Source organism: Chlamydotis macqueenii, chromosome Z, assembly GCF_036417535.1.
Source record: "Chlamydotis macqueenii isolate bChlMac1 chromosome Z, bChlMac1.mat, whole genome shotgun sequence".
Taxonomy (NCBI): Eukaryota; Metazoa; Chordata; class Aves; order Otidiformes; family Otididae; genus Chlamydotis; species Chlamydotis macqueenii.
The window spans coordinates 35,339,883-35,354,021 of record NC_141593.1 but is presented as its reverse complement, the minus strand read 5'-3'; the positions used below and the strand labels follow the sequence as shown (position 1 = coordinate 35,354,021).

General features: G+C 39.6%; 1 protein-coding gene across 2 annotated transcripts in view; it reads left to right on the top strand.

Moving 5' to 3' along the window:
* SLC24A2 (solute carrier family 24 member 2) overlaps positions 1–14,139 on the top strand; it is a 111,580-nt gene that overhangs the window by 76,494 nt on the left and 20,947 nt on the right. For both annotated transcript variants that reach the window (XM_086770253.1, XM_086770252.1), the window contains 2 exons: positions 6,332–6,427; positions 8,017–8,105. In XM_086770253.1, coding sequence (XP_086626379.1) covers positions 6,332–6,427; positions 8,017–8,105 — 185 coding nt within the window. The remainder of the gene's footprint in view (positions 1–6,331; positions 6,428–8,016; positions 8,106–14,139) is intronic.

Genomic DNA, 14,139 nt, shown 5'->3' with positions numbered 1-14,139 from the left:
TTTTAGGAAAACTTTCCTTATATCATGTACTTATGATCGTTTCTCCAGGGGGGTGGGGGGAGGGAAGCTACAGCTTTTGTCTGTTTCCCATTTTCTGTATCTACTGTTAATACTCAAATATAACTAGTGTTCTGGGGCTGGCTGTAGGAGATGGTTCCTTTGTACCTGATGTTGGCAGATGCTATTTTCTTCTGCAGCAGGCATGAGGTCATAGGGCAGTGTTGCTGCACCACTCTCCGTTGCCCAGAATCACCATGTGATTCTCAGAGGTAGCACCAATATAAGAAAAGATGCCTGAGAGGAGATTTTTACCACAAGCAGTGGTATCCGTGTTTTTAAATACACCTCTCAAGCACCTGAAATAAGTCATTAACCCAGACTATTCAGATACAGTTACCAGAGCTAAAGCGGTTTAAGTATGTCTTGTCTTAGTCTTCATTACAATCAAGATGTGAAGGTCATTTCTCATTATAGCCTTGGAGATGAATATGTTAAGGTTTTTATTTTTATGCTGAAGTATTAAATGTACCATTTCAGAAGTAGTCACTACGTTAGTAGCCTTCTGATATTTGTGAATACTCTATTGACTCTAAATGTAGCTATTTATGGGAAAATCTAATTCAAGTATGATACACACAATATATGTATATATTAAGACTGTAGCTATGCTGAAGTCATGCTGTTAATATTCAATGTTATCTCAGAAAGCACTCTTCATTAATAAATAATCCAGGACCATACTGTAGCAATAGCAAAAATCCAGGAGCAAAAATCTTCCAGCAGCAAAAATAAAAACGCAGCTCTTTGTTTTTAGGAGTATTAAAACTGACAAGAGTCTATGATACAGTTTACCTTCTCAAATACAACTGTCATCGTTGTTTTCACACATCTTTCACAAAGCAAATAATGAGTAGTGTATCCCAGAAGCTGTATTTAGATCAATGTGTGCTCTATTTTGAAGTTTCTCTTTGGATTTTAAAAAGTATAATCACTATCAATCTGCATCGTATTTACTTGAATTATCCATTTTCCTCTTTCTCTTCCTTTTTTGACTGAGCTTTTTATACGTTTTGTACAGAGAGTTAGTCAAAGGAATATGTAAATCCAGTTACAAATCCATGGATTTTTTTTCTAATGTAGTACATAAAATCATAGAATAGTTAAGGTTGGAAGGGACCTTAGAAAGTCATCTAGTCTACCTCAACCTGCAAGGACCAGGGACATGTTCAACTAGATCAGGTTGCTCTGAGCCCCCTCCAGCCTGGCCTTGAACGTTTCCAGGGATGGAGCACCTACCAGCTCTCTGGGCAACCTGTGCCAGTGTTCCACCACCCTCACTGTAAAAAATTTTTTTCCTTATATCCAGTCTGGGTCTACCTCCCTACATTTTAAAACCATTACCCTTGTCCTGTCACACAGACCGTGCTAAGGAGTTTCTCCCCATCTTTCCTCTAAGTCCCCTTTAGGTAATGGAAGACTGCTATAAGGTCTCTCTGAAGCCGCCTCTTCTCCAGGCTGAACAGCCCCAACTCTCTCAGCCTCTGCTCATAGGAAAAGTGCTTCAGCCCTCTGATCATTTCTGTAGCCTCCTCTGGACTCGCTCCGACAGGTCCACATCTTTCTTATGTTGGGGGCTCCAGAGCTGGACGCAGTACTGCAGGTGGGGTGTCACGAGAGCAGAATAGAAGGTGAGAATCATCTCCTTTGACCTGCTGGCCACACTTCTTTTGATGCAATCCAGGATGTGGTTGGCTCTCTGGGCTGCAAGTGCACATTGCCTGCTCATGTTGAGCTTCTTGTCCACCAGTACCCCCAGGTCTTTCTCAGCAGGACTGCTCTCAATCCATTCTCCACCCAGCCTGTATTTGTGCTTGGGATTGCCCTGACCCATGTGCAGGACCTTACACTTGGCCTAGTTGAACTTAATGAGGTTTGTACAGGCCCATCTCTCCAGCCTGTCAAGGTCCCTCTGGATGGCACCCCTTCCCTCTAGTGTGCCGATTGCACCACACAGTTTGGTGTCATTGGCGAACTTGCTGAGGGTGCCCTCTATCCCACTGTCCCTGTCACCAACAAATATGTTAACCAATACTGACCCCTGAGGAACACCACTCATCACTGGTTTCCACTTGGATACTGAGCCATTGACCACAACTCTTCCAGTCTGGCCATCCAGCCTGTTCCTTATCCACCAAGTGGTCTGTCCATCAAATCCATGTCTCTCCAGTTTAGAGGTCCCATGGATTTGTGCACCTTCTTAGGTGGTCTTGAACCTGCTCTTCTGCTACAGTGGGCAGTTCTTCATTCTCTCAGTCCCTCTTTTGCCTTCTGCAACTTGGGTGATGTGGCTAGAGCCCACACTGGTGAAGATTGAAGCAAAAAGTCATTAAGTACCTCAGTCTTCTCTTATCTACATCCCTATCTACAGGTCTTCAGACCCTGAGTGGAGATAGGTAGCAAACCTTTCAGTCCTTCACTGGAGAAGCACAGATGTGTGTTCTTACAGAACAATCAGAAACAAAAAGTAATGGTTAGGTTGCAATACACCATCAGATATAGCCTAGTGGCCAGAGGGCCATTGTGCTCCAGGTCTTAGAAACTGATATTATTATTTTGTTTGCTCCTATTTGGACTTTAAATCAATTACAGATTAATCAGGCCCAACTGACAGGGAAGATATGCCCTACCAGATGGGTAGAGACCCTTATAGTAATCTTGTGCTGTCAAGTAACCTCCACCAACAGCCTACAATATGACAAAACTTTTCATTTGGTGCTTCTGCGATATTTTAAATTTAAAGGAGAAGGCACGTGAGATGGAGTTCTGGAATTGATCAGTTGTGACCCACTAGTTGTGTTCCACAACTGGCCAGGTACAGTTCAGACTGCTCAACAGCCACAGATTTGACATCTTCAGAGTCGTGAAATCTTGGCTATAGCTGCATAGATGAGTAATTTGCATTTGATTAGAGACTGAAAACTAGACAAATGGTAGAGCCTTGATTTTTTTAAATTAATGAATTTCTGAAGAGAAACTGTTTTCCTATCAAATCAAAGGCTTTTCTGACCTGAGGAATCTACAATTTAGATTATAGTCAAAGGTTTGTTTTTTTAATATATCCTTGATCAGGAGGAGAATCTTTGCCAATGGATGCCAGCTGGAGATACTCATGCAGATCAAGGTGTATCTATAGTATACAATACTGATTTGTTTGCATATATTCAAGTAAAACCAATTTAGATTTAAGCTACCTTCTTTGCTAATCACCTAACCTTGATCTCCTGTTCCTTCTATCCTGTCCTTTGTAAACTAAAATGAGCTATGAAATCTGTCAGAGTTCAGCAAATCTAGATTAATTAAGATTTTTTTATAACAATCTGTCCTATTTTGGGTCCATGGAATCAAGCATTTTCATTCACTGAAACTCTCATGGTACCACATGGTATGAAAATTACTCTTAGGTAGTCAAACCCACAGTACATAGGACTGTTAAAAAGGAAACATAAGTTTCTACCTTCTTCTAGAAATAATAACATAAAATTGCTATAGATTATTTTAGTAAACCCAGCTAAAGATGTGAAAAAAGGCATGCAAAAAGATCTATGCCTAGAACGAAACATCTGGGGCTCTCTCTAAATTTGAATGTCTTAGAGGTATCCTGAGTTGCTCCTTTTTCCTAGTGGCTCTGTGGTTCCCCTTCGCTAAACATGTTTTGATTTGATTTGAAGGAGGAAAATGGCAGGGAAAGAGAAGGAGGAGGCATGGCTCTACTATCTATTTTTACATGTTACTGTCTTCATGCAGGCTAATCCTACTGCATTCCTCAGTTTCATGCTTTTAATAATTTCCTCACACTGTTACCTACACTGGGTGAATCAAATGGAAGTTAGTGACGTAACACAATGTAAGCTGAATCATGCATGTACTGAGAAATAAAAAGAAACTAAAATACACTTTGCATTTCAAATTTTGAGGTTAATTTCTATGATAGTGACCTATAACTGTGGAACAGTCTCCTCAATGAAGCAGTGTAACTTACAATGTTAAAAGTCAATGTAAGAAATTCTTTCTAAAGATGCGAGGAGGCTTTTGGAAATGTGAAAAAAAAAAAAAAATGAAGACAACTTCAATTAAGCTAGTCAAAAACACCACGAAACTCTGTGGAGACATTTTCTTTTCAGTTCAACAATGGCTCAACTTTCTGTATTAAAAAAAAACCTAAACTATTTCGAACAATCTCAAAAAAAGGACTGAAGTATCCTTATAGAATTCTGCATCATTTTGATTAAACTTTTAAAATTTAACCTTAAATTAAAAGATCCTACGCTATCCTGGAGTAAGTGGAAACATGGATGATATTTCCAAAGGTTTCTCAGAAAATGTTTCAGTTGCATCATTTGCACTGCAAGCAAAAAATGCATTTGTTTATTTGGGGCTTCACAAGCCAAATTATGAAATATATGAAGCTGAGTTGGAGTCTGAAATCTAAACCAATCCTTCAGCAAACTGACATACATGTTGTATGAAAATTATGCAGGCACCTTTCCATATCTAGACATGCTTCTGTCTAAGCACTTTTTAAGTGCCCCTAGTGTTTCAGAAGAAGACAGGAACAGACTTGACTCTTAGCATTTCAGCTTAAAATATTTGGAAATACAGTTCGTATTTTTTCCTCTGTTTTTTCTTTCTCTTATCTGGTATCCTAAGCATTTCCTTTTCTCTCTCTCACTCTTTGTCTTTTTTAAACTCTTTGTTTCTTCCCCTTCTAAATAAAATCTCTGCCTCTGCACTGAAATAATGAGATGGCTTGCTATTTATGGTTGTGTTCTACACTTAAATACTCTCCTGCAGGCAGTTTTACTCTAGGTAGCATGTACCAAAAAGATAGTCTTTGTGATGTATTGTGAATAGCTAATTATTTTTTTGGAGCATGATGTGTTTGTGAAAAGATAGGGGCAGCTGAAAGGACAGTACTTCTTATTAAATCTTTGTGGTATTTTTATTACACTCCAAGTGATTTGCTGTTGACAAATTAATCCACTTCCCAGCAAATGATAGCTACTAGTCCCTGTGGACTGTGTGTGTACTTCTTCACATACAGAAGTGTTGGTTTGAAGGTTCCACTTGTGAGAAGGGAAGATAGGATTTCTTTCTTGTTTAATGATATTTTCTTCTGTATCTTTTATTTTAGCTTGGAAACAGTTACTATTATCCAGCTAACTTGAGTTCATTCATGACTCTTCACTGTTACTTCCCACTGTTAATCAATTATGTGGTTCCATTGAAATATCTTGCTGCAGGGACACCAACAGTTTTTCATGGATTTTTTGAACTGGAGATGAAGAATTAAAACAGTCATGGACACTGTTTGATAATAGTGTTCTTAATTAGAAGTGTACTGTACTATAGCCACCAGTTATACTTTTAAAAAACACTAAAGAAGACTTAAAGAGCAGTAGCAATGAGTATAGCAATAAAGAAAGGCAGATACATCATCTTTCCACATGATACAGACTGTCATAACCTGTCCAAAGAGTCCTTACATAGAAAGATCAACCAATGTAGAGGAAGGATTAAATTAATTTCACTTAGTATTTGCCATCTTTGACATTGCCTCGTTTGAATGTGTTGTTTGGACTCAGTGATCAATAAAGACTGATAGGACCTGGAACCTCTCTTACAATGGGAGTGAGTTGCCCTGGAGAAAGTGTAGGTGATTAGCTGCATGGTTAAATTCACGGGAGACAAAATCCACCTGGCAGGTTGAGAAGAAAATTTACCTTTGAGAAGCTAGTATGGAAGTCATGTATTCTGGAGATTTCTTCTTCCTCTTCTGAAGCATCTGTAGAAGTCTCAGGCACATAGCTGGATGCAAAGTGACGAAGTTGACCACAATCACCATCATGCAATATATAGGTTGGTCTGAAATTCTGTGTTACTGTACTGCCAATTGAGACCTGAAACTGTTTGTGTTTGTTTATAGTATCTTTATTCATCTGTATTTGTATTCTGTTTAGGCTGAAATCCTACACCAGTACTTTCATAGGTGAAACTTTACCAACTGCTTCTGAAGAAAAACAGTAACTTTTGTTTTAAATTTCTTGTTCAATTTGTTGCTGAGTTGTGAGGATAGAAAACAAAAACAGTTTTATTTCCACTAAAAAGAAAAAAAAAGTATGTGTGAGAACATCAGATAGCATTTAATAACGTTTGCTGTTTGAGGAGGGATGGAAATGGATTATCGGCACTGATTTATGGAGCCTAAGCTATGACAAGGAAACTTTGCTTCTCAAAATGGTTGCATTTTAATAACGACAATGCTTTCTTTTAGGAAAGTTCAAGGAAAGGGCCTCAATTCTGCATAAGATTGCCAAAAAGAAGTGCCAGGTGGAAGACAGTGAAAGGCAGAATGGAGCTGCTAATCATGGTGAGTGCAGCCATACAGATTTATCACCTGTTCCTGAGGGTCTTTTTCAAGGTTTTATTTTACTTGAAAATCCTTAGGGATTAATTTCTCCTTCTACTTCATTTATGCTATCTTAGTAAAAATATTCTGATTCCCTATACAAAAGATTATGAAACTTATGGACAAGACAACAGTTAGGTGCGGGAAGAGAAAGTCATTTAAGGTATCTCGAAAGCCTTTCAGCAAGGCTGAAAGAAAAAGGCAATGCTGATTTTTGGATATGTGTTGAAATGACAGAAATAGGGAGACAAAACATACTTGCAGTTTATATGTGAAAATTTAATGAGTTTATTGAGCTGCTGTAGGAGAGTATCTGTTTTATATGGTGTCAGCCTTGTCACAAGAAGAAATAACCTTCATATTTAAGATTTGGTTTGTTTGTCTGCTACTTGCTGAGGGTCATTTAGGCTGATCTATGCTAATTGTGCAAAATTACATTACTATGGTTTTCCATTAAGGGTAAGAATTTGTATTTTACTTCAGAAGTTCCTACACTAAAAGAAAATCTGTGCCATGTCCTATTTTCTCTATTTTACCTCAGCATCTTCTCTGCATTAGAAAATCAGATGCAAATGCATCTCATAAGAGCTGAATCATTTTATTAGTTGACACTTTTTCTGACCTTGTGCTATGTTTAGGTACTATTCGCATCCAGAATGAAGTAGTTGGATGGGACACTCTGTTAATAAACCATAATGCTGGCTGTGGGGTTAAGAGACAACAGACGTGCACTGAAATAATTACAGATAGTCTGGCACTGTGCTGTGGCTGTGATCTCAGGTTTTTAATTTAGAAGAATCTCAGGATACCAGTAATGTAACTAGACAGCTGTATTTACTTCTGTGCACAAGAGCATACCATAAGGCATGTTGAACTTCAGTTAGACATTTCATATTGCTATTCCCCATCATTTTATATTGTCCAAGGGATTTTTGGCCATTGACATTTTTATCTAGTACATACTTAAAGAGATAATTACTGTTTAGAGAATTCCAAGATAGTCAAAGTAATAATAAATTTGAATAAATTTGGCATCAGAAACCAAAGGCCCAATTTTATGCCTTCAATTCCTCTAAAAATTTAGCACAAGGACTACAGGATTCTGTTTTAAAGATCATCCTTTGTTACTGAATGCTGTTAGACCATCTGTTTACTCTTTTCCCACATTTTTGCATGAGAAAAAGCATGATTACAGTTCGGAAGTAACTTTACTAATTGCAAGGGTTAGTGTGTTATAAAAGCTATATCTGATTGAATAAAAAAGAACACTGAATACTGCAAACAATGTAAATTTTTTTAGGATATGAGTACCAGTAGAACAGTTTCTTCAAATGCAAGTTCGCCACTCATAAGAATTTTATTCAAAATGTGTACTGGTAGGAATGGAAGACTGAATTTTTGTCTCTCTCTCTTAAAGGCAGATGTTTGTCCATCTTCACTATTTGATGATTTATACAGACTGAATATATGACAGCAGTTTCAGTAATAAATTTGTTACTTAGTATTATTTTTTGGTTTTTTCCCACTCTTATTTATGGATGATGCCACAGAAAAAAGTGCAAAAGTGGAAGTTGCAGTAACACCACCAAGTGATTCAGGACCAGTGCAGAATGGAATTGCCCATAACGTTGAAGAAGAGGTTAATGTCATTTTTATTCTTCTTTTTATTTTTGTATTGGTAAATATATTGCATACTTGTATTGTATACATCTTAGTAGCAAGATGTTGTTATGAACTGTCTACAATATATTTAATCTTCATTTACAACTGAACCCAATGTATGCTTGCTATATATCAAAGCTCTTCTCTTATGCCCCTGCCCTTTAGTGTAAGGTAAGATGGTAGTCTGAAATGTATTCTTTTAGGAAATGTATTTTTAGTTGTCAGATAGAATGTTTGGAGCCCTAAATATAGCTAATGGAAATTGTTTATCTGATTATCATCACATTGACAAAACCCGTTCTCTTAAGAAGGTAGCCTGCCGTGTTGTGCTTCATGGAATTGGTAAAAGTAGTTATAAAAAAGGAACTATACACAAACTTCTCCATCCTGTCTTCTGTTATCTTAAGACAAATAACAAATTAAGCTGAATGAGATGTAGTATACTAGTGTTTCTGTTACTCTTATTCATGTGGTTAAAATCTGCAAAAGAAGTAATTAAACACTTAAATGTATTTATTTTAACATATACATTTTGTAGGTAATAACTGCATAAGTGTCTAACTTGCACAATAGCTACTGAAATAGCTATAAAGTTGAGCTAGCTTCTTTCTTAAATAAGTTGTAATTCTCAAGAGTAACTGACTGCAAAATTTTGCCCTCCCAGGCCCTTTTTAAATGTCTTTTAATTTTTAAAAGATGTTATTAATACCACCTGCATCCCAAGCATGCAAGCAAGTGGAAAAATGCTGATAAATTGATTTTATTAAACTTGGGCATTGCTTTTTTAGACTGAGACAGCAAAACCTGCAAACAGAGAGAAAGTCTTGTTAAAAATAGTCATTGATACAGAAGCTTTTGTAATGGTTTTGTTTCTATAGTTTACTTCTTTTCCTTCTCCTTAGGCTATAATGACACAAGAATGGTACTGCAAGAGATGACTGAGCACTGGTCTATACCATAACATGAGCTTCCCCTTACTAAAAGTGGGATGAGCTGTGTTTTGTACAGCAAAATCATGCCAGAAAGGCTATTGGCAATGTTTTGTTTTGAATTGTCCCAGGTTTAGGTTTTGATATTTTAGTTGCTTTTGCTTATTTATCATCTAACAAAATTGTTAGTCCAAGTCAGAGACCGTCTTACCTTTTTCATGAACTGAGCAACATCACTGTAGGTGAAATTATTTCCTTGAAAGGTTCTGCAAGCCACAGGAAAAATTAGAGGTGGTATAAAGTAACGGAGTGTGTTTATGTCTGTTGGCTGCTTCCTAAATACAATTATCCCTCACAAGGAGCATAATTTATGCTGAAACATACTTGTAAAAGGGAGAGGTTATTCAATATTTTCTGCAAGACTGGGAAAAAAAACTGTAATGTGTAGTAGTGTGAGTTTTTGGGAAAAGATTCTGTTTACTTTACAAAGCCGGAGATGGAGAAATGACAAGATTATTCTGGGCAACTGTGTTAGTGCACCAAATATTGGCAGATAGCTTTAATTCTTCACTGTGTGCAGATAATTTTGCTCTCTGGGAATAGAAATTTAGAATCAGAATCAAGGATCTAAAAGAGATGGGTAGTTTTTGATATCGTGAATGATCAGTAACAATAGTAAGTCTCCCATGGAAAGGAAAGCGTAGTAGAACATTGAATTACGTTTTCTGTTAATCTAAGATGTTCAGAGTGACATGCCACTTAAATCCTAGTCAGCCCAACAAAGCATTACTCTTATGTAAATTAGATAAGTAAAGTCTATGTAATAAAAATCTCAGCACCGCACTTCAACGCTCAACATTTTAAAGTAAGGAAAGATCAATTTTCAGATTCATTTGGATCCTGTGCTGAGAGTCAGACCTCGCTGCTGCAGTAAAATATGTCTTTAGACTATTTTTTAACTTCAGAATAAAAAAAAAAAAAAAAACCAACAAAATCCAAAGTAGAGTGACTTTTAGACTTCTATTCCCCAAGGTCAATAAGGGATGGCATAGCCTGATGTAAGCTGTTAGGGTGTATGTAAATCGGTCTGTGGGATGTATGAAGACTCTAATAGAGTTCAGTAGCTTAAGAAGGAAACTGGTCTTGCTTTGCAAGATCCTTTCCACTGGGAGTGTTCAGTGAATACAAGGAAGGAAAAGCAATCTTAAGCAATCACATCTCACAGCAATGTGCATCTGCTATCATTTTGCATTGTAATGAAGCAGTTTCTGAGCTTGTTCAGAAATCTGCAAGGTCAAGCAGCCTCATCATTCAAGACAATGGTTTCAATTTCAAGCAACTGCAGGGCAAAGATGGAAGATTATTGCAAGAGTACATTACTCAGCAATGTCTTTCTCTCATCTCCCTTCAGACATTTTAAACTTTCAGTGAGGCTTTTATGTTAATTTCAGCAAGTATTAGGACATTCTGAAAAGCTGTCATGCTATATCAGAGGTGAGATACGTTGTTTATCCTTATCCAAATGACAAGGTGGAGCAAGCAGGGAGGTTTGTAACTGACAGAGGAGTGATTTTGTGGATTTAGCTTGATCAATCTGAAAAGAAGGATTTTAGGTGTCTGCTGTTGTAATAAAAATAGTGATTCTCTAATAACATTTTAAGGTGGCCCGTGCTGGGTTTCTCCCCACTGGCCTTTCTAATGTGCTATCTCACACTGCTTCAGTTATTGATATGCTGGAACCTTTTTTGTACTTTTAAAGTATATATTGGAGTTTTTGAAAAGTTGTAATAAAAATAGTCTACTTATCCATCTAAGAAATAAATAGGTCTGTATGATACTTAGGACCCTCCTTCACTGTGAGGTTCTCTGCCTACTCTGTACTGTACAGGGACCCTTCCTCAACATATTGCCTATCTTTTTGTGCACAGCTTCCTGATACATCTTCCAAAGCTGTGGCATCCCTCTGAAGCTAACATTGGGCTTTTCAGTTACCTTCTGCTTTGTATATTGACTTCATGGGCACTAATAGGATTACTCCTGATTTACAGAAGCGTGGGCAACAACAGAATCACAGACATAGCATTCACGTGACCTTTGTCTTTGATGAAGATTAGAATTTGAGGAAGGGAAAGCGGTCATTGCCCTCACAAGCCAATTTTCTAGTTTTTCCAAACTTTGTGCAGACACTACATACCCCTAGGAAATAGTGTATCTTCAAAGACGATATCAGTGCTAAAGGCAACTCTGGTAGTAATGCTGAAGGCACAGGATAGTATGCCAGACAGTCCTCATCAATAGTTTATCCTTCTTTTTAAAAAGTTTGCTCGTTGAAGCTGAGCGACAAGAACAAACTTCTTACACCTCAGTTTTGACTTACAAATGCTATTGAATCTTGATATTTTTGTGAACAAGTATTCTCCATTTTACACCGAGAACATAATTTGCTTCTGCTCCATGAGTAGAATTCAGTCTGGTGGCTTGAATTTTGATGATTTTTCCCTACTCCAAAGACAGTGCTTTAGTGTCAGAATTTGGAAATATAGTATAAAATTGCTTCTCTCCAATTTTCTACTTCTATATGTCCAAACATACAGTTTTGTGATCCATAAGTGCTGTTTAGAAAATCTCTTAAGAAAACTTACCATTAGTGCCTCCATGTCCCAGTGAGGATCATTTAGAACTGAGGAAATTAGAGACACTGTCCATCTTGAGGAACCAAGCTGCAAATACACCTCTGGGGAAAAAATGTCCTGAAAACTGTGGGCTAGGAAATGGATGTACTTACGTAGCAGGTTATTAAGTATTCCTAAAACATTTGCAGTGAGGATGCAGAAAACGTGCATAGAGATCTAATTCTTTCTCCTCCATTGTTGAATTTCACTATGGTCTTCATGCCTTTCCCTCTTGCAAAACAAGCATAGTAATATTTGTATTTTTTTCTTACATTTCGCTGGTACAGATTATGGTGCCTGGGTCTAAATCCCTAGACACAAGCATTTTAGTAATAAGAAGTTCTGTGTTGGAGTTAGAATTGTCTGAAAATAAGTACATTAAAAATCATAGAATCATAGAATCATAGAATGGTTAGGGTTGGAAGGGACCTTCAAAGGTCATCTAGTCCAACCCCCCTGCAAGGAGCAGGGACATCCCTGACTAGGTCAGGTTGCTCAGAGCCTCATCCAGCCTGGCCTTGAACGTTTCCAGAGATGGGGCCTCCACCACCTTTCTGGGCAACCTATTCCAGTGTTCTATAACTCGCATCGTAAAAAATTTTTTCCTAATTTCTAATCTAAATCTACCCCCCTCTATTTTAAAACTATTACCTCTTGTCCTATCGCAACAGGCCCTACTAAACAGCCTTTCCCCATCTTTCTTGTAGGCCCCCTTGAGGTACTGGAAGACCGCTATCAGGTCTCCCCAGAGCCTCCTCTTCTCCAGGCTGAACAGCCCCAACTCTCTCAGCCTGTCCTCATAAGAGAGGTGCCCCAGCTGTCTTATCATCTTCGTGGCCCTCCTCTGGACCTTCTCCAACTGGTCCATGTCCTTCTTGTGCTGGGGGCTCCAGAACTGGACACAGTACTCCAGGTGGGGTCTCACCAGAGCAGAGTAGAGGAGGAGAATCACCTCCCTCGACCTGCTGGCCACGCTTCTCTTGATGCAGCCCAGGATGCAGTTGGCCTTCTGGGCTGCAAGGGCGCATTGCCTGCTCATGTTAAGCTTCTTATCCACCAGCACTCCCAAGTCCTTCTCCTCAGGGCTGCTCTCAATCCATTCCCCGCCCAGCCTGTATTTGTGCCTGGGATTGCCATGACCCAGGTGCAGGACCTTGCACTTGGCCTGGTTGAACCTCATGAGGTTGGCACGGGCCCACCTCTCCAGCCTGTCAAGGTCCCTCTGGATGGCATCCCTCCCTTCCAGCGTGTCGACGGCACCACACAACTTGGTGTCGTCAGCGAACTTGCTGAGGGTGCACTCTATCCCACTGTCCATGTCGCCGACAAAGATGTTGAACAGGGCCGGGCCCAGCACGGACCCCTGAGGGACGCCACTCGTGACCGGTCTCCACATGAACATTGAGCCGTTGACCACCACTCTCTGAGTGCGGCCATCCAGCCAACTCCTTATCCACCGAGTGGTCCATCCATCAAACCCATGTCTCTCTAGTTTAGAGAGAAGGATGTCGTGCGGGACAGTGTCAAAAGCTTTGCACAAGTCCAGGTAGATGATGTCAGTTGCTCATCCCTTGTCCACCGATGCCATCACCCCGTCATAGAAGGCCACCAAATTGGTCAGGCACAATCTGCCCTTGGTGAAGCCATGTTGGCTGTCACCAACCACCTCCTTGCTCTCCATGTGCCTTAGCATGCTTTCCAGGAGAATCTGCTCCGTGACCTTGCCAGGCACAGAGGTGAGGCTGACCGGCTTGTAGTTACCTGGGTCTTCCTTATTCCCCTTTTTAAAAATTGGGGTTATGTTCCCTCTTTTCCAGTCATCGGGGACCTCACCAGACCGCCACGACTTCTCAAATACGGTAGCCAGTGGCTTGGCAACTTCATCCGCCAGTTCCCTCAGGACCCGCGGATGGATCTCATCGGGACCCGTGGACTTGTGCACCTTCAGGTTCCTTAGATGATCCCGAACCTGCTCTTCGAGTACAATGGGCAGTTCTTCATTCTCGCAATCCCTGCTTGCACCTTCTACAGCTTGGGTGGTGGGACAGGAACTCTTGTTGGTGAAGACTGAGGCAAAAAAGTCATTGAGTACCTCAGCCTTCTCCATGTCCTGGGTAACCAGGACACCAGTTCCCTTCTGGAGGGGGCCTACATTTTCCCTGGACTTTCTTTTGTCCCCTACGTACCTATAAAAGCTCTTCTTGTTACATTTTATATCCCTGGCCAGATTCAGTTCTGCCAGGGCTTTGGCCTTCCTTACCTTATCCCTGGCCACTCGCGCAGCCTCTTTGTAGTCCTCCCAGGCTACCTGTCCCCACTTCCACCCTCTATAGGCTTCCTTTTTTACTTTTAGTTGGTCCAGAAGCTCCTTGCTCATCCACGCCGGCCTCCTGGCCTTTTTGCCCGACTT